At 36.9% G+C, this 21,425-nt stretch overlaps 1 protein-coding gene across 17 annotated transcripts in view; it reads right to left on the reverse strand.

Moving 5' to 3' along the window:
• DOCK9 (dedicator of cytokinesis 9) overlaps positions 1–21,425 on the reverse strand; it is a 124,485-nt gene that overhangs the window by 84,322 nt on the left and 18,738 nt on the right. For 11 of the 17 annotated variants that reach the window (XM_065057501.1, XM_065057475.1, XM_065057439.1 and 8 more), the window contains exon 2: positions 2,173–2,289. In XM_065057501.1, the coding sequence (XP_064913573.1) occupies positions 2,173–2,289 (117 nt within the window). Of the gene's footprint in view, positions 1–2,172; positions 2,290–10,594; positions 10,867–21,425 lie in introns of those variants that run through there. The other 6 variants (XM_065057527.1, XM_021290560.2, XM_065057399.1 and 3 more) reach the window with 3 other exon arrangements.

Raw genomic sequence — 21,425 nt, forward strand, 5'->3', positions numbered from 1 at the left:
TAACCTCAGCTAACCAAGCCTAGGATGATGGTAAATGCAGTTAAGTAGAAATCTGGAAAGAGTCATGTAACTAAGATCAGCTAGCTGGAGAAAAATCCTTCAATTTTTATGAGTTTTTGCAACCCAGAGTATTTTCTGCTCCACTGTTGCTCAAATATTACTTTGGTAGTGGTCTGAGCTTAGAGCTACTTCCGACGGCATGTCTGGAGAACAGTCACAGCTGAACAGGAAAAGGTGACTTACCAGGCAAATCACTTTCATCACAAGACAGACAGACAGACAGAAAAAGAAAGAAAAGCGAGCTATACACGGTCCAAAGAAGCCACTTGCCGTGCAAGCATTCTTTTCTGATATGGACTGAAAATTCATATTAGGTATCATTTAATATCTAAATTCTCACACCTATTAAATTACATTTCAGTTATCTAACTGCATTACCTGGAAAGAAAAAAGTTATCCAAGTTAAGCACAAACATGTGTCTCCAGTGCCTCACAAAGTAATTTCAACTATAGCACAAATTCAAGTGGCATCAATCTGTATCTTTGAAACTGTGTAGCTGCTTCTATAACCTACCAAAAAGTGATATCAAGTGGCTGAAGTTAGTATTTTCAGTGCCATTTTAAGCGTTAGTTTTACAGCCATGCTGGTAACAAAATAGCCTTACTCTTAATGTCTTTATAAATTAATGGGGCTTGGCTTCCTTTTTAGGCAAGTGTTTTTTAGATTGTAATCAATCCAACCTAAGCACAAAGAAAAACTTTGTAAAAATAAAAACTGAATGCTCTAAGAGGAAATGGCTTGAACAGGTTTTTAGACAATGGAAGGAGTTTCCACCTATAAACTGTTCTAAGCGTGTATACAGATAGTTCTAAATACCTCACTTTTAAAAATTCATCTTGCAGGGAACAATGGCAGTATCAAAAATTTGAGCCAAGGCTTATCTGAGAGCTGCCCACACATCACAGTAATAGCAACAAGTTAAAAAAAAGGAATTTTAAAAAAAATATGCGAAACAGAAAATATGCCATTATTTAAATAATTCAAATTATATTGGCAACCATATCAAGACTAATGGTTTCAGAACTGTAAATATTATTCTGGAAAACTGCACCGGGTTAAACCCTTTAACTTGCAAAATATAAATAAGTACATAAGGGATTTCTGTTCTCTGACTTGCTAATATTTTCTTAATACATTGAATGACAGACATAAATACATGGTGGTGTTGAAAACAAACTAGACAGATCAAAGTAGTATTGGAGAGTCATGTGTACAATAAAAATATTTGAGGTAAGTTAGTGCCAGCAAATCTTAGAAGAAAATAAAAGTTTGACAGTATAATAATACAGTTTGATAGTACAAACCAGACTACGTATAAATCAAGTATAAAGTAGACTCTGCAAAGACTATATAGGGGAGGCCCAGAAAATGTGTTCAGATATTACACTGCTGAGGGATAAAGAAACAGGAAATCTGACTATATTCCAAAATTGTGACAACCTGAAGGAAATCCTCTGATGTAACACACACATTAATAATTGCCTTGATGAAAGTCTGACCATAGAATCCAAACAAAGGATGACAAAAGGCAATACAGTTTGTCAGCAAAATTCAGTAACTCTTTTTAAAGCATCAGACTGAGCCTTATGGACTAGCTTCATTCGTATAGGTTAAGAAGTGCAGAAAAGGCCACTTTAAACAGCAGTAAAGCACTTCAGACATCTCCCAGACTGCTCAAACAAAATGCCTGAGGATATTCTTGATAGGCTTGTTTCTTCCCCATTGATAATTCAGAGCTGTTCACCAGTAGGACCCCAGTAAGTGAACTAGTCGATTAGATAAGGGTACACTTGGCAGAAGCATCCTTGATTCCACTTGATCTACAACACCGAAGAGCCACACTGTAGAAGGTCATCTGGGTGGTGTAGGCTACTCATGCTCTTCACTCCCAAAGCCAACACCTGGTACAGGGCACCCTCCTGAGTTATCTAGTATTTGAACACTGCTATCATTACATAAATTTTCCTCATGGCAAAGAGTTTAGAGATTTATATTTTTTTTTAGCTAAAAAGAGTTAAGAAACAAAGAAGTTGTAAGCTATCATCTCATGACTACTACTGCTAAAAATCTGTCTTAAAAAAAAAGGGGGGGGGAAGCAAAGATTAAATTACCTGAAAGTCATCATAAGGGAACAGTAGCATCTCACGTAAAGCATCATTCAAAATCTGTGTTTTCCTCTGAACGATGACATTCTCATAGTCTATTGGTTCTATGAGCTTTGGTTTTGCCTAGGAAAAAAAAAAAAAAAAAAGGAAATAAATTCAGATATATTGAGGAAAAATAATTACAGTTGTTGACACATTTTTAAGAAGTTACTCTAAAAACTGGCAGAATGAGATTTCATCTGCATTGAAAACTTAAGAGTATTCAAAATGTAGACTCTATGTCACACTGTACCATATGGATCAGTAAAACTGATAATTACAGAGACAAGCATGTTATTTGCCATAGAAGAAAGAAACAACTATTTCACAAAACACACTAAATCAGAGCTGTCAGAATAAGAATGTATGTATTCTCACTGAAAAAAAAAAAAAAGCATTCTAAAGAAATCAGTCTCTTATGTTGCTGGTTACCTTTGTTTGATACTGCCCAGAAAGTTCTGATCTGAGTTTAGCAGGGATTAAAACAACCTTAGCTCAAAACTAAGACTGAGTAGGGATAAGCTAATTGACATTCCTCCTTTTCTACAGTTTTTTCAAAATTCCTATATGCCATCAGCTTCCTCTTAATTGCATAAGTAGCTTTCAGTTACTATGCACTGATTCAACATTTAAACCCCACACCGCTGTCAGGGCATTACAGCCGGCTGTGCACCATCAGGGAAAAACCCTCACCTGCCAAGCGCTCTGTTCAGTGGTCAGATGGCCAAGCAGCTTCAGAGAGGGCTCTCAGTGGGGAAGCCTTGGAGCATGCAAACTAATGCACAGCTAGAGTTATAATTTATCTTGCACTTTCTGCAACTAAAATTGGGCATCACCATATCAGACACAAAAAGTATGCTTTGTTTTTTTCTTTTACAAGTGGCACTTTCAAGATGCTTCCCAATTGATACTTTGAAGATCAGGGGTACTAATTTCAAAGTAACATGTATGAAACATGAGAAAGAACAGCAGCAAGGTCAGCGTATGCCATCATTGTAGGTAATCAGAAAAGACGAAATTTATACATATCTTTTCATAATTTATGTTAATAACCTTTCAAATTTCAGCTGTACTACACAGAATATCTTCACATCTAGCAGTAACTGCGATTAATCATTAGTATGTTAATAATATTCCAGAGAAAACTTACAGGTATTTTCTTCATCCAAAAGTGAAACAAATAAACTTGTTTTTTCAAGGAATTAGGAAAGCTGTACTCAGATAAAGTTTTCAGGCTTAGTTCACATGCTATTCAAAAGCTACTTATGATTTCCTCATATCTAGCACATTAAGAAAAGGCAAGAACATAACAAAGCATCACAGCTGAAAAGGCCAAAAAGGCAAAATCTGGAAAATAAATCTACTAAAACTGATGACAAAAATGTACATTTGTTAACAAAAATAACTACCATTTACAATCATACTGGAAGGATCTACTAAAAGTTCACATGCTATATAACAGACCAATACAGGTAGGAGCCACTGTGGAAAACGCTTTTGTTGAGTTTGCCATCTTTATCCCCAGAGCTGGATAACAGCTGTTCCGTTCGCTGTATATTGTAGCCCAAGACATTTTGAGAGCTCAGCACCTGGACCACAGCTGCTGCTGCATTTTCTCCACTCATTCATGAACATGCTTTATCATGAAGCCAAGAGCTAACAGCAGCGCCCATAGAGAAAAGGTTTAAGATTTTGTTCATGTGCACATCTGTAGCTGAAATGGTTGGACCATTTTGACTTAGCTCAGAACAGTATAAGGAAAACATGTAAACACAGCGTAAGAAAAGGTCACATTTTCTCTAATATACTGACGACACTAAATATTTTGGTTGCAAGCGAACTTTTGTTAAGTCTGTCTTTGAATATTCACATGGCTGCAATGAACCCTAAACTAAATAGTGTGCTCCAAGCTTCCTTAGTACTCAGAAGGCCAGATACATCATATTCACCCAACTATTTGACACATTTCCTAGATGCAGGCTCTACCAAATTACCCCATCACAAAATTTCAGGTTGAACAGCCCCACTCTGCCAGGTTGTCATCACAATTGCTGATTCCAAAGAAATTCCAGTAACTTCACCTAACTTCTCCAACTCTTCACAAGGCAATAACTGCCCAGTATAAATTCACTTCCTTAAGCGAATGGGGATAACACAGAGTATGAAGAGCCTCTCAACTTTTACTGCTCTTTAAATGAAATACAAAACAACACTTACCATTCAGAAAGCAAGACATCCTTTGCTCACCTTTTTCCCCCCTGACAATGTAAGTAACAGGTCTCTACCTATTTACCCAGACAAGCAAGATGCTTGCCTGTCAATCACTGAGCTTGAGCTCTTGGGCAGTATCCTTGTATGTCAAATCAAGGTTTACAGACTACTACAGTACTAGGGCCAAGTCAGTCCATTTGGCCAAGTTGGCCTTTACCATGTAACCATCCCTTCTGAAGAGTTTGTCATGAAAAATTATAAGCAACGTGCGTGCTGCAATGACAGGTTGATTTGAACGTGGTGCAGGATGACTGACCTTTAGGAGAAACAAAAATAAATACTCCAAATTAAATGGTGACTAAGAAATCAGTGGGGGAGAAAGACCATTTGAGTTGTGTATACAAACAGTCTTTTCTGCTAACTACAGACTTGGCTTCACAATTGGCTTAAATTAACTGAAAGGAGGGTGGACACTGGAAGGACCCTCTCTTTGTGGTGACACGTTCCTGAGCATTCTTACAGGAGTACCAACTAAACAGTCACGTTTTGAGACAGAATAGGAGGTAATCTGGCTTCAGGAGGTTCCTCCCAAGCAGTGAGCATTCAGCTAGATTGGCTCTGAAATGCTGATCAAATGGCTACATCACAACTTCTGCCGATATATGGGAGCTGATGGGACCCTTTCAGAAGCAGCGGAGATTCAGAACATGAAACTCTGTCCTTATTAAAAGTTGTTGCAGAAGCATTTTTGAATTCTGTTGATGGGCTACAGTGCAGCTCAAAATTTTTAAAGTGTCCTCAGAAATAAAAAATTAATTCAGGCCACATATTTTATTGCACTTAAAATGCAATTTGGGAAGGAAAGAATAAACATATACATGGTCAATAGAGTCATAAGGTCCATGTATCAGGACATCTACTGTCTGAAGTAGGAAACAAACAGATCATACCACCAGTTCCACTAACTGATAGGAAGGGAAAGCTGCCAGGTAATGAATTTTTATGTGGTGCTGCACGTAAGTAGCGCTTTCACCATTTTCTAGCTGAAGAGCTACGTCCATCCTCCTGAAAACTCTCTTGGGAAGGCAACAGGTGAAGCCTGGAAGAATGCTAGCTCTGTCTCTTCTCATTTTACTCACAAAAATAGAGGAAAAGGACTACTTTTAAAAACACCATGACTAAAATTATTTCATGGGCGCACACACACAAAAATCACTTCTGTAATGCAGCTAATTCAAAAAACAAAGATGCATTACTGCAGCTTCAGAGAGCATCCAATTCATTTCAAATGCATGTCCTACCCTATAGTCATGAAACGGGTGCATCACAACCAGAATATTGATAAAAAGGAATCTTATAAGAAAAAGAGCTCTGCTCACGTTTTGTTTACATGATATAAAGATTAAAAAAGAATCTTCCCTCATTAGAAGCTTTTAAAGAATCTAAAGCTCTCTGGAGCTGAGGTGCTGAATATAGAGCTCTTCAATGGAACACACAGGCAGTGGTGACAGAAAACTACATCATCTTCCTCTTGAATCAGTAGAGTATCTGATTTGCAGAAATATCAAGAATTTGTTTCCCTAGGTTTTTCCAAAGTTACTAATTTCTTTCTTAGTCATTTGTCAGATTCAAAAGGAAGAGGATGTTTTATCTGTTTCAACCAGATATAAAAAAAGAAAACAATAAACAGCACACTGATGTTGGCATTTAGCCAAACCTACACCAGCACAAGGAAGCAGATTCTTTCCCAAGCTCTTCAGAAAAATAAAAAAGATTCTCCGGTCTGTTACTTCATGTAATATAAAATATTCTGGATAGGCACAGTATTGTTGGATATGATTTATGGACCAGCTGACACAGATAAAACTCAGCCCGGTCAAAATGGCAAAATTAATTTTACAGTCTTTCAAACAAGGATTAACTTTTCCAATTAATTTGCAACAAACAACATTTTTATTTCCATAAGGAAGTGCTAAGAGCATAAGGCTTCGTGGGGTCCAGCACTCAAGCTAGCCAATGCCTTATTTGTAGGAAGATAAAATAGCAAAGTATCTGCCGTACCACTTTGCATTTTGCCAGTGTGATATAAGTATGGAAGCTTATCAGAAATAAGAAATATTTCAAAACAGCAGTCAGGACACCCACAAGGCAACTGTTTTAATCTGCCAGAATATAGCTTATACATTTAGACAACCAGTGTCAAAAGCCATCAGATAAGAGGAATTTTAAGGTAGAAGTCCAGTGATTGCCTACATTATATGTTACAGAAAAAATAACACAGTATATTTTCTTCTTGTATGTTTAAATTGAGACAAATGTTATCTTCATCTTGTGTTCTCACAAAACAAAGGATGGTCATGTAAGCACACTGAGTATTCTTAGCCTCATGCTACAAAAAAAAAATCATTTACCTTAAAACATATTTAGCACATACACCTGCAAATTAACAAGTCTCTATAAAGAGCAGAATGGAGCTACAAGAACTAGGCAGACAACACAATATATACACTGATGGTGTTATATATATATATGGTGTTATATATATATATGGTGTTACACATTTTGCAACACTGAAATGATGCAAGCCACTTTGGACAAATAATAAGACTATTTAATACTAAACACAGACAACAGCTCCCTGCATCTCATTGTCCCACAACCACAAACTCAAAATAAATTGCCCGGGTTGGGTTATTTTTTATCAAATTAAAAATCCATTCCAAAAATTATATGTATTCTAGAGTTTATTCTTAAATATTACATTATTCACTACCCCCTTTCTTAGGTAGGGTTAAATTTGTGATGTAAACTTTGGGGCAGTGGGAGGGAACATGCTGCTATAAGTTTATGTAAAAAACTAGTACTATGCATACACTTGCATCATTGACAAATTTGAAACTTATGGCTCTATAGAACTTGAAAAAATGAAATGCATTCAGTCACCTGTTCTCATGCTTACAGAAACAGAGCAGAAGTGCTCACTGGGGCTAAAGACACAGAGTGAGTCACACAAAGAATAGACAGTTATACAGGTGTTTTTGCATAGTGTTTCTTTAAAAAACAATAATGAACTTTTCCTTTATTTTTTTCAGTTTAATGTGAAATCCTCAAAACTCTTATTCTACTGTTGACCTAAGTCTTCAGGGGGCTGCAACAGAAGGGTTTCAAAACTCAGTGAATACAGTCTAAATTACAAAGCATTGCACTTTTATTTAGAAGTATTTCATTGACGGTCAAGGTACATTTAAACACAACAACACTTCCCAGTGCTGAAACATTTTGATACCTTCTGTATTGCCACCTCAGGGTGTTAATATGAATGCAGTTCCAGTTGTTTAATTCCTAGTCTTCGCTGTGATTTGCTTTGCCTTCAGATGCAAAGCAAGCACGCTGTGTCCTACAAAGTTCTCCTAACAGCACAGAAAGTTCTGACACTAGAATCAGATTCGGGCAATGTTCTGCTGAACACAGAAGCTCAAGTGTCTGACACCTTCTCCTGCAAGTGTGTTTCCAAGCGGAAAGATGGCCTCCAGAAGTTCCGAGTTTCCATAAACATCATCTGATTTGATAAGCAGTTACTACTTCTATCAAAACACAACAGGACCGCACGTGTACTGATTTGGTAACTCCTACAAGAGCTAGCACAACAGCAAGTCAGTAAGGTTCTGAGGCACCACCCGGAAAATCTAAATGCTTTTTCCATGGACTCTTCTCGCTTGTTAACCTCCAAAGCAAAATTATGACACGGTCTAATTCAAATTGCAGAAAAACAAGACAGCACACGAACTAACACACTGGCACTGAAAACAGCAGATGATTTCACTTGAGAACCCACCCACCTGCCCAGGAAAAGTTAACTCAGGCAGAGTGCTCAATCAAATAACATTGTTGTAATATCACATGGGATGTTTACAGTTACAACTACTCCCCTCTCTCAATGCTTTAGCAGAATTTCTGTGAACTAGACTTGAAAGGGTCAAATGAATATCACGAAAAACTTGGTGCTTCCTTGAAGTCCTAACAGCTGATTCTGTTTCATCTTTACAAAGAACACTCAAACAACTCGAGTGCTAGGTAAATCACATCATAATCACCCATACAAAAGGAATACATCCACAGCTGAAATAATGTTTTAGGCAATAGTTAATGAGAAGTATTACCAGAGTAAACCAGAAGCCTCCTGTTGCAAATGCTTTTCAGGATTGCTCTCTAACACATTTCTAAGGTTTCTAATCCAGAAAACAAGAAGTTCTGCTGTTTGGATTTTGTTACACCAACTAGGAACATTATGACTCTTACTTATTACCTTATTGCACTCTACACCGGTGAGAAAATACCTGCTTTCACTGTCGCAGTAAAAATCTACTGCAACATCACAACCCAATGCAATAAAAATGGACCCAAGTGTCCGCGTTAAATGAAACACAGCGCCCTACTTTTTGCTTTATGCCTCGCAGTACAAAAGTGCAAAGTGTCCTTTCACCATTTCATCTAGTTTTCCTCAATTAACTAGACAAAAGCAGAAGCAAAAAAAAAAGGGATATTATATGCCATATATACATTTATCTACATACATATATGTCTGTCATACATACATTTGTCTATATATGTAACAGATGAAGACCAAAATAGCAACTGAAACAACAGCGAAAACATATATGTGACCTGTGTGCAACCTAAATGTTCTTCCCTTGAAATATTGACCTTTGTCTTGAACGCACCCGCTTCATCTAAAAATGAAAAAAGGAAGGGCAAACACTGGAGGTACATTAATCCATGAACATTAAATTAAGTAGTATGTGAAAAATTATAAGGATGTACTTCATAAATGGTTATAAATAAACACAGTTATGTTTTACTACTTTTCTTTTAAGTACATACGCCTGCTGATCAACTGCAGTACTCTAAGTATCTGCAGAAACACTAATATCCTCTCTGAGTATTCATGGGGGAATAAAAACAGTTCTAAATAAAGTTGAACATTCCAAAGGCAGGAAAGCACACAGAAGATTAGCTCATATTGTACTGATCAAAATCTGGACCAGAAATCAGAACACACCCTTACAAAAAAAGAACACGTTTTACTAACAACTGCTCTGAATAGAATGAAACTAAAGAAAACAGTGTAAAAGAAAGTTTGTCTTACTAATACACATGTAAGCTTTCAGTTCTATACAGTAACAATTCCCATAAAGTTACAGATGTGTATTACTAAATATAGATAGCCAAAATCTTTCCGTTCAATTCTTAAATGCATAGTGTGAAGCTCAAATAAGGGGGGGACCATAATTTGTGGATCACAGCTCCCACTACCTTCAACCACAGTGAGACCATTAACGAGAAGACCATCATCCTTTAATTCAGCAATTAAGTATGAGATATTACTAAGTAAAATCGAGATTTTTTTGTAAGAACTATCAAAGTACTTCTCTCTGATGTATAATTTATTAGTTTAACAGTCCTCCTCTGTTATTTGAGAAGGTTTATTGTCCTAGCTGGAGAGAGTTTGTGGACTCATTACAGCTTGCTTATTATGTTCTCTTGCTGTGCTGTTAAAATTCCAACAGAACTAAGTGTGTAGTGATATAAAGAAAAAAGCTCTTATTTGATTGCTTGCCCCAGATACAAAAATATTCCCTTTTCCCTCACTGGAAGCTACTCTAAAACTTTAAATTCCTACATAATATGCATTGAAAAAATAGATCCTTTAACAGAAGTATACCTGAATTATTTAGACAGTTCTTAGAACAATTTAAGTAAAATTTAACCATTGCATGCACAGCCTTTAGAGAGTTTTAATATATTATAACTGAAAGATATGTTCAGCAGTTAAAAAGACAGAGGTGCTCAAATGCATTTTAAAGCATAAGTAGTTTCCATGTTAGGTTCAAAGAGCTGTACAACTATTCTAGACAGAATATACACTGAAAACCAGCTAATATGAAAACCAAATTCCAAAGTCACACTCAGAGAGACCAAAGATTTGGTAAACTGGAACAACAAAAATTAATTTAAAATGCAGATAACACAAAAATAATAAAATATATATCCTGAACCCATCTTCTTTACAAGTAAGAATGCTGGAGCCTCTCCTTAGCGTCAGATTAAGCAGTGTTTCACGGGCAGACAGAACTAAAATTATTAAAGGGAAGAGACAGCTGCTTTAAATAATTCTTACCAGCACCACCACAGGACTCTCCCCTTCTGCTTCACAAGGACCTGCATCCTTGCACTTCTGCGGAGACTCTCTAACAGGCTCTTTCTTAGGATTTCTGTTTGTTCTTGCCTGCATTCTTTGGTTGAAAATACAAGCAGCAGCAAAACCATATGCTTTTTGGCATCAAAGTAATCAACATGCCAGTGATCCAGTGAAAACAATAGCTCCTTCCCCTGCACGAGCAGCAGAAAGTACAAACTAGTCTAACATCTCAGCTGCAGTTTGCTAAATGTGTCATGGTGGGAATGCATGACAGACAAAGGCCAGCCCCTAAGCATGCTGTATTCTGGAAAAAAAAAAAGGTGGATCCATTTTAATGCCTTAAGCTTATGAGTCAAACACAAAAGGGAATGTGCTTCTCTAAAATGACCATGTAAAACAGCCCAAGTCTTTTACAGCACTTTAAAATCAAGACTTCAATATTTTAAAATATTTTTGTTACAACTGGGCATCTTTAGAAGTATAAAACCTTAAGTGTTACTTTTTTCTACATTAATATCACTTACTCAGGTACTATCAACAACCAGCCACTAACCAAATACGTTCTCCAGGACCAATGCCACAAACTGATGTGTTGCTCTTTTCTGGGAGGGTACAGATGCTCTTTTTTAATCTTAGTGCTAAGTCCATCTTAAAATTTTACCTTAAAAATCAAATTGTCTTCACAGTAAAAATCTTATATACTCTACAAAGATATGAACTCAAAAATAAAATTTAAAAAAGTCTTTGTACCTTCAATTTTAAAGCACTGAACTCTTCCAAGTAAGCTACCAGTCTTCCTCAGCCTCCTTGCTCTCTTGAGCCAGGTAGCTCATTTGTCTTACACATTCTTGGCGCTCTCAGCTCATCCTAACTCCTCAGAACCCTCCAGCATTGTAGATGTCCATCACTCTGTGCTAGAGTTAGGTCACGCTTGGACTCTATGATCCTGAGGGTCTCTTCCAACTGAAACGATGTTATGATTCTATGATAACCCTCAAAACAAACAAACAAACAACAAACCACCACAACACACACCAAGAAAACAATGCAACAAATCTTCACACAGTTGATTGACGACACTTGATAGAACCTCAGCTCTCCAGCAACAGTATCTTTCATTCCTGTCTTTAACTGTGGCATAAACTCAAGTCACGCTTCAGCTTTGTTTTTATAATCCAATCTAGTCTCCTACTATGCTGCTACTTAGAGTCACTGCTCAGCGTACACACACTTGCAAAATAACAGGCAGCAATTCTTACCAGGATCATTTCTACACAACTCTTTACTGTACTGAAAAGCAACCTGGTGTGCAACCTAATTCACATTTTTTGTAATTTTGAAGGTCTGACTAACCAAACTCCTCCGTGCACCAGTTTTAGCATATGATTGTATGCTAAATTCTTTTCCCCGGGTTTTGAAAAGGGTATTTTGGTTTTGCCTTTGTTTCTTTTTAACACTAACAAGTTGCAACCTCCAAGTGCACAAACCTCAGTGGCTGTATTTACCAAGCAAAAATACATCCGAGAGAAAATTCAACTCCCTGGAGAAGCACATCCCTATTTTAGACTCCGGCCCACTAGAGCAACCAGACAGCTGTGGAAACTAAGCCACCACCTTCATTCAATTCTTAGCTCTGCTCCACTTCTTTGGGCAGTTAATTATCTCACATCAATATAACTGACATCCTAAATTTAACTTGACATGAATTTTTACCTAGTCTCTAATAGAAGAGAAAGTCACCTTAAACTGCAGAAAGCAGATCAAGTTGTAGAAAAGCACAAATATCCTCTTTTATTGATAGCATTTTTAAGAAGGCACAACTTCAGGCACAAATTTCTTACCCTGCAGACCTAACATAAGTACTTCATATCCCTTTCTGTTACCCCTCTCTCTGCTCTCACACCTGTATAAGATATTGCTAATTCAGCTTACTGCAACCATGCAATTAAGTTTGACCAAGTGTTTGTCCATCCCATCCACAATGCAAGTTTACTTCTGATGACATGATGAAAAGAATAAAATTAATTATTAGTCAAGAACATAACAATTTATTATGTCTTTTTCTCCAGGAAGTTCAATGCATTTACTTGTTAAGCAGTCTCTCTAATATCTAGACGCTGAACTCCAGAAAATAATACTTCATAAGGCTTCTTTAAGAGTTAAGAAGGAAACTAGCAGTATAGTAAAATATACAAAAACAGATCTTCCTGTGTAAAACAAGGTAGACAATAGTTCAAGAACATTTAGTTACACTTTTATTTAGCACCAGCCCCTTTTGTTTTCAGAAAACGGAAGTACAAAACAGCTTAGACTAAATTATACCATTACTTGAGGATGCAGCTGCCAAACAGGAATTTGTTTCATTGAAATGGGCTGCAATTATACTTAAGTGCAACTACAAAAGCACAACCTTATTATGCACAGGGCACTTGCAAACACTCAAAATAAAGATTTTAAAATAAAATACACTCTAAATGGTATTTCTTTTGGTTAATTTAGCAAAGAATTATACTTTTAAACTGCAACATTGCTTTATCCTGGTCAGGTACTTCTCTTGAATGCATCTGAATTACTTTAGTTCAGTATAGATGCGATTTTCTTTCCCCATCATTCTCCTTATTCTTCTCAAAACATGGTGAGGGACAAAAAGCAAAAATCTTGGCTTGTTGGCTTTCAACATCAGTTTAAAGATACAGAAGCTATTTTTTCCTACTGAATGGTTCATGTAATTTCTAGCTTGTATTTCATCTACATGCATATGCCATTAGAGAAGGTTCTTTTATTGACAACAACAGAAGTGTGAAGCAGTATCTCCAGAGCTATATCCTTCATTAAATAGACCTTAATTGCTAAATTGATGTGTATTTAGAACATTTATTTCCTTCTGAGGACTTAGCGAATATCTCAATAATTTCGTTCACCAAAAACAAAACGAAACAAAAAAAACACCCCAACACTTGTCGAGGGGGGGCTGACGGGGGGCGGGGGGGGCAACAACAACCCATGAGATACCCAGGCACCACATGGCTAAAAGAGGTAAGTTAATTTATTAGAGAGATATATTAAAAAAATTTACCAATATTATTATTATGATACACAATGTGAAAGATGAAAACCAGAACTTTAAGATATACCAAAAATTTATCTACATGATCTGTAATGTTAAACCATTGAACTACAATTTAAAAAACGAGAAAGGTACTACTCAATTTGTTGTATCAGCCAGCTACCTGAATACAGATCAACAGAGAATCCAGGAAAATAATGCATGTACAAAAGGGATGTCACTGTACAAAAGCTGACTGAATTTTCAACATCACTCCCAAAATTATTTAGGTAGTAATTTCCTGCAAAGACCTATCTGCAAAATAACTCAGATGAAATCCATTGTTTCTATAATAATCTATCTACACAGTGGTTTGAAGGACTTCCCACAGTACTTTTAACAGCAGTACTTTTCATATTACTTCCAATAGCCAAATAGTTGGCTCTCTTCTTGCATCATACACCCTTAAGGAATTACCTATGCAATTACAAAACTACATAGGTAAAAAAGTTCTCAGTATTCCCAGCATACCTCAGTGATTCACCCAGCAAATTTGTTGCCCAAAAGACAAGTTCCCCACATACCCTCTTATTCCTTCAAATCACTTTTTGCTTCAAGAGTTTGCTTTCCTAATGCACAATACCACATAATGTAGAGTGAGAGACAGCACGGGGACAGGCATCATATAAGAATTCCCTCAACTTCAATGGAAGAAAGGATGACTACCCAGCCTCAATGTAGGAAGAGGCTAAAAACTGAGTAGTTTGATTTAATGGCACTTCTTTTGCTCCAAGTCCTACTTACAATCCGCATCAAGATCACTAAACCCTGTTGAGTGGCCAATATCAGCATTCACTAAATCTACCAACTATAATTACAGCCCAACTTGTCTCTGTTAGCTGTTCTAAGGAAAGAACTACTGCTTAACCTGTAGCAACTGGGGAAAATTGGGTGGGAGGAATAGTCTTGCTATAGGTTTGCATGTCCTGTATACGTGAAAACAGAAGGATTTTACAACATCATTTACTAAAACCATACACCTGTTCTCCTTTATGGCTCTTTCAATCCCTTGGCAACTCACAGCATCTCTTAAAAGATAACTTTCAAAACCGAGGAGGACGGACAACTAGAAGAGTTTTGATGCTTTGTTTTGTTGGAGGTATAGAGTTTGTTGGGGTTTTTTGCGTTGGTTAGTTTTGGGTTGGGTTTTTAAGACAATAGCTCATGTGAAAATATGGACCCACTTTAGCTGGATGACAAGCACCATTAAAAGCCAATACTTCTTTTTCTTGTTTGTATAGTAAAAGATGTTCTAGCACTGCCCTCCCACACTTGGCAGCCTGCCGTACAGCTGTATTAAAGGCCTAATATCTCACACATCAGTGGAAGATTCAGTGTTGCAACTATACATATGTTAATACTGCCAAGTTTCATAAGTGATCAACAGATACGGACTTGCCCTGGAGAAATACATTCACAAGTTCAAGAGAAAGGCTCAGCCACCTGACAGCAGATGGAATATACCATGCAATTCACCTGGCGACTCCCTGCCATACACACCGTGCTTAGATGAAATAGAAGTCCCAAGGCAGTTAGGAAGGCTCATTCCTTCTATGGCAAATACTGTAATCATGTAACTTGCAGTCCCACCAATAGGGAGTAGATTATCTAGCAAGAAAATAATGAGGAAGGAGGAAGACACAGATAAGAGTATGCTACATATTACCTAACTTTTCATGTTATTAACATTATAACTAAAATATTCCCATTTCACTGACTTTCCTTAGTAAAACAGGAATTCAGCCCTGTGTCAAATAGGTAGAATCACAATCCCTCTTTAGAAAGCCATCTCTTTATACCAAAATGAATCATACAAATCTCAAGTTATGCATTGCATTTAAAGTTACTCTCAAAACATTATTTCTAGGGAGAGATTCAAGTAGCCTGGACAGGACAGAGATGCCGATGTAGTACATAGAAGAGGTCTCTATCATGAGTAGGTTGCATGATGAAAATAGGCAACACCAATGTATAGGTCAGCATTACTGCTCAAGAAACTGTAACAGAAAACTGAGCTGCCTGTTTTACTGGCAGCGTAAAGGACTCTCCCAGTCAGTGCCTTGATTTGGTCCATAATGTTTTTGTACAATGCACTTTCGAAAAGCTCTTTATTTCATGGAATAAGAATTTTACTAAAGTTGTTAATACCAACATAGCATATTCATTAATAGCCCTCAGCTAGACATTACTACCTGTCAGAGAAGATACAGTACCTTAGTTTGGATACTCTTGCTCTGTGACAAATACAAACTAAAATAAGTTTAAAATCACAGCAGAGCTAAGCAAATATAGATTAACTTATGCCTTGTCCAAGGTACACTTTTCCATACTGTTACCTATGATCTATCAACTTAAGGTGCACTTGCTTAACTCACTGGTGACTGATCCATTTCATACCATCTTAGTATATTTTCTTCTGTTTTCAGGGAAAATCTGACTTTCTTATGGTCAAGAAGGAAGGAAGGAAGGAAAACGAAAGAAAGAAAAATCAGTAGAATTTAGTCAGGATAGGAGACTCCAACATTAAAACTGCACTTCTGCTAAAGGATTTAACTATTGTTCTGACATACATCATTATAGACAAGACGTACACAAGCAGGCTGACTGCGAGAACAGTACTGGACTACAGATGTTTTTTTTCCCTACCTGGACAGTACCTTCATTATCAAAACTAACAGGGCAGCACAGACACCAAACAAAAGACAAAAAGTGAGACAAAACCCCAAGTCTGATGATCTCTAAAACTGAAGCTTTTTGTCAAGCAAACCTGAGGTTGGGGTCTTCCCACTGTGTAACATCAACCTTAGAAGATTTTTTCCAGGAGCGATTTGCTCCTTGAGGAGATTGTTAATTCACCTCTGGCCTTGGGCTGAAGTGAGAGTGCATCTTGGTTTGCTCCTAAACTCAGATGCAAACACCTGTCTTGGACTTCACACTGTAAAGTTTTAAGAAACAATAACACTGCAAGAGTCAGCAGTTGGCTCCCAGCTTTACTTTAGTTGCATTTAATCTCATGACAAAATAGGACACCTGCATCTGCAGATTATTCAAATGAGGATTTCAGGCTGTTCCTAAAGCAAGTGGAAGGAAGTATTAATCAGGAAGAAAGAGCAGAGAAGTCAACTCCTTTCTGTGTATTCACGAAGTCTAGACTCTAGTCTTGAAAGCACCACCCACACAGCTTCTCCACCATTGCAGTTGTCCTCTCAGTCCTCAAGATCATATAAGGTTTTAACATTGCCTGTTTGGCGGTTTGTTTTCTGGTGTTCCTTTTTTTTTTCCCCTTTTTAACACCAGATATCTTGCTTGTTTTCAAAGCATGATATCCGGCTCCACTGAGATCTCCTGCTGCTACATTCAAAGGGAACATGTTTTCTACCTGGATTCAACCTAATACGATATTTTTGGGGTCAGGTGTCTTTCTGCACTAGTTCAACCTATGTTGTAATGGACGAAGAATGGCTTATGCATATAGAGTTGACTAATTATCCTCTGATTTTATCCTCAGTCCTAAAGAATTTTTACTGAAGATACAATATTTAATCTTCTCTTTTGCATGTCAGTGCACTGAGTGTCTGCCAACCTGTGTCTGATATTCCTCTTATGTGCATCTTTCAAAGAAGTATATTTGCTGCAGGAACTGCATGTTTGGTGAATGTGTGCTGCAATTTTGCCTGCTGAGATGGTAGAGATACCACAGATGGACATTCAAGCATTCTTCCCAAAGGAGTCTAAAAGGTCAAAACAAAAAAGTTCACAAAAACTATCAGGAGATTTAGCCAAAACTACAAGCCAGCATACAAACCACCAGGTTTTTATCCACCCAAAGCAGTAAGATGAGAGGAGATAAAAGAAGTGGCCCCATGCAAGTGACCCATGATAAACTACGCCAGTTAGGTGCTGTACTCAAACATGCCTGTTTCTTCCTTATTAAGAAGCCTACTGAGATCTAATGCTCCAGTTGCTGATGAATAAAAGCCACTTGTAATACAGTTACAAGTTGAAGCGAGTTATGAGAGTGAAATAATAGACTAAGCCATACAAATTAGCTGCACACCACTAGAGAATTGCTGCATAAGCTGTTTAGGTCCATTAAAAAAACAACTTCCACTTACTCAGCAGAATGACTTCCTTAGAACTTTCTCCTTTATGTATTTCTTCTTTATTTCTATTGAACTTTTCTACCTTAAATAAGCATGTTGATATTAATTTGTTAATTCAGACACCAAGGATGGGCCTTAATAGAAGGCTTTTTAATAAATTAATGTTTTCAGGTTTTCTTTGAACACATCACATGTTAAAACAAGACAACAGCCTTTTGTAAAAACCATATACATATAATTTAAAATTACTCTGAAATAAAAATATTTGCAACTTTAATGTCTACTGTGGAGTTATTTCCAGAATTATGTAGCTCACTACTGTCATTAATCAATCTTCCCACATGCACAGACTCTGGTATATCTTAAATATGTCACAGGTTATTAATAAACCAAATGACTCATGAGCATCACAGAACTGTCACACAAAAACTCAGTAACACCTTATGGTGGTGTTGGTGTCAACCCAACAGGTTACACGTACTAAGAAACTGCAGTTACCAAAATATAAGGCTGGTGGTTCTGTTTCCAGCAAATACCTAAATCCACCCTATTAAGAGCTGGACATACAGTACTGCAAAATGCACTATGTTTCTTTGTGTAAATTTTGTAAGCACAAATTAAGTAACAGTTATTCAAATTAAAGATATTTTCCTCATCAGACTTAATAAAAGACTACTTAAAATTATCAGGCCAAATCTTACACATGCTACAGCTACTAAACTACCTGAAGTAGCTTTACCAAACTACAAGGTTATGAAGTTTAATGAGAGAAATAGCAGTATTGAACAGGCCATTAGAAGCAAACTGAGCAAAACCAGCTCAAGCACGGGAAAAAAAGCATGTTGCTTTCTACAATTTTCAAACAAATATAAAGGAAAAAAAGAGAGTTAACATCCTTCAGCCCAGTCTGTCTCACTTCAGAAGTGTCTAGCTCCTCTATCAGCCTTCCTAGTACACTCACCTCACCTCTTCCTTCACTGAATACTTCAACTGACTTACTACCAAACCCAAACTTTTAACATCTCGTTAGTTTTACTGTCACCACATCATTCTCCTTTGCTAATTTTCTATCTTTGCCTACCATCTGAAACAGCTGTTTAGGCCCTAACTGTAGTGTAACACTTCACTCTTTGGAATTGGTTATGCAATGATTACTAATAAAATGGAATTTGAATATAAGAAGGCCATGAAAAAACCCCTTCCTAACTCTAAGATACTGTAACATGGGAGACATAACATGTAATATCATGTTGAGAATGGATTAAAAAAAGAAAAAAATGAAAATTAAAACAAACTAAGTAATGTAGATCAAGCAAACAAGGTAATATTTCAAAACTGTATCCTTCAATTTACTAAAAAACTTACCAAACTGAAATGCTTTCTTACTATCTGCAGTAAATAAATATGTCCTGGGTGGACATGTGGGAAAAAAAAACCAACATTTTCATTAATTTTGATGCAAATGTTAAGAGCATCCCAAACTAAATTTATGATCTTTTACTAAAATACTGATTTTTACTCACGTGGATCTAAAGACACTAAGAGACCCTATGTTCTAGCAAGATAAACCACATATGATGGGCTAGAAATGTTCCTATCCGAAAGATAAGAAATATCATTTTCATTGCAAGTTTGAATGACATCAGATGGATAGAAATAAATGGTACTTTTGAGAAGACATTCTCACCCAGGCTTCATTTTATCTTCATTTCTTTTGCGCAAAAGAGCAGACCTGCTTAAGATAAAGCTTTAATTAGATTTAATAAGACTTTAGACATAACATCTTGTCCTCCGGATTACAGGTTAAATAAGAAAAATGTGTGCTAAATCAACTACTTCCACCTCCTTATTTCTTTACAAAACAGATTTTTCCTTCAAGGAGAACCACTTGCCAAGTGTTTTCTGTTTGCAGGCAATCTTCACATATTTTCAACACTGTCTTTGCAAAAGAATCAATGGCGTCTTAAATTAAAGAACTCCCTAAAATTCACTGGTGTTCTGATGACAGGTCTATATCAGGAGATATTTGATCCAAAATAGCTAAACAAAACAGACAGCAGGTCCAGCCAAAAAGGCAGAGATAAGAAATTGCAACTCCCATACGTGTTACAGCACAGACAAACAGGTGAATCCATACACCCACGCTTGCACCTGTTGCAACAACCACCAAAATAAAAGAAGACAGGGGGAAGTGACACACTGCCACTCTCTTTTGGCCTTCAGCACAGGACTCCTGCAGCCTCCACCTCCCCGCACAGCTTCTCAGTGAGAAGGTAATTTCTCCTGCTGAAAGCCACCCCTTCAGAGGAGGAAGAGCTGGCCAAATTAGCTTTCATAGCAAAGCATACATAAATTATGTAATTGAAGAGTCCTATGTATACACTTAGACAAGTTTCATAAAAACACTTGTCACTGTTGCCAGGACTTTCAGTGTCTTGCCCTGTCTTCCCACTCTTCAGGGGTAAATCAGTAGCGACTACTCCCCAGCCTCAGACAACATCTCAGAAAGTGACAGCCAGTGACAGCTCTGATAACCAATAGTGTGACATTTTAATGAAGTCCCATTTTTTTTTTTCTTGTAAAATTCTGACTTCCATTTTTATGGACTACACCAGTCCAGTACAATGAGCAGGAAGTCATTCTGACTCCTCAATTTCAACCAGTCTTCCATACTGACCTTCAGGTATTTAGCCTAGGAAGAAACTTATCTTGATACACTACTTCCAGTTAAACCAAGCTGACAAAGCCATATAGGAAAAGCAAAAAACCCCAGTATAATTATTTAATATCATCTAGAAATGGGGGAGGGGAGGGTGGGGAAACATACACACAACCACAAACACCAGCACCACCAAAAAAACACCAGAACTAAGTGATAGATGTGGAACTTTGGTTATAAACAGGACACTAGGTATATTTTGTGCTTGATCTTGCCAGTTTGCAAACCAATTATGTAGGGTAAAAGAGGAACAAGACCATATTAAACAAGGAATGAAAAAAAAAAAGAAATACAAAAAATGTTCCCTGCAACCTCCAAGTTATAATCATTCATATTACATAAAAAAGGCATTTCATCATTCCCTCACCTAACTTGACATAGAATTTAAGTCCAATAAAGGTGTTAGGTCTTAAATTCAACAGAGTACAAAAGTTATTGAAAGTGTTCACTGTACAGAGTTTAAGAAATGTCTAATAACCATCTGTATGAGGCTAACTTAAAAACGGCTAACAGTGTAAAAAGGCTTCTAATACCTAGAGGAAGCCATTTTATTTTTAATATCAAACCATATGAAGAATTTATAAAATGCAATACTATCATAAATGGTAATATACATACTCTAAGTTATTTAAAGCATCTGAAGACAGTTTGGATTATTCTGTATTCTTTCCTGGAAGCTTTTGTGTGTGTATCCATGTATATAAATGTATGTGTGAGTGTGCGCATACACACATGTGTATATATATTTATACATACAGGTACATACATGCACACACCCCTTTTTTTCTCATATTTGAGTTCAGCAATAAAGGACTTGAACAGCATAAAGACAACAAAGCTTTGTGAAATTTCTAAAGGCTTTCCATAACTGCAATTGCACAG

The sequence above is a fragment of the Columba livia genome, chromosome 1 (genome assembly GCF_036013475.1).
Source record: "Columba livia isolate bColLiv1 breed racing homer chromosome 1, bColLiv1.pat.W.v2, whole genome shotgun sequence".
In the NCBI taxonomy this organism is placed as follows: Eukaryota; Metazoa; Chordata; class Aves; order Columbiformes; family Columbidae; genus Columba; species Columba livia.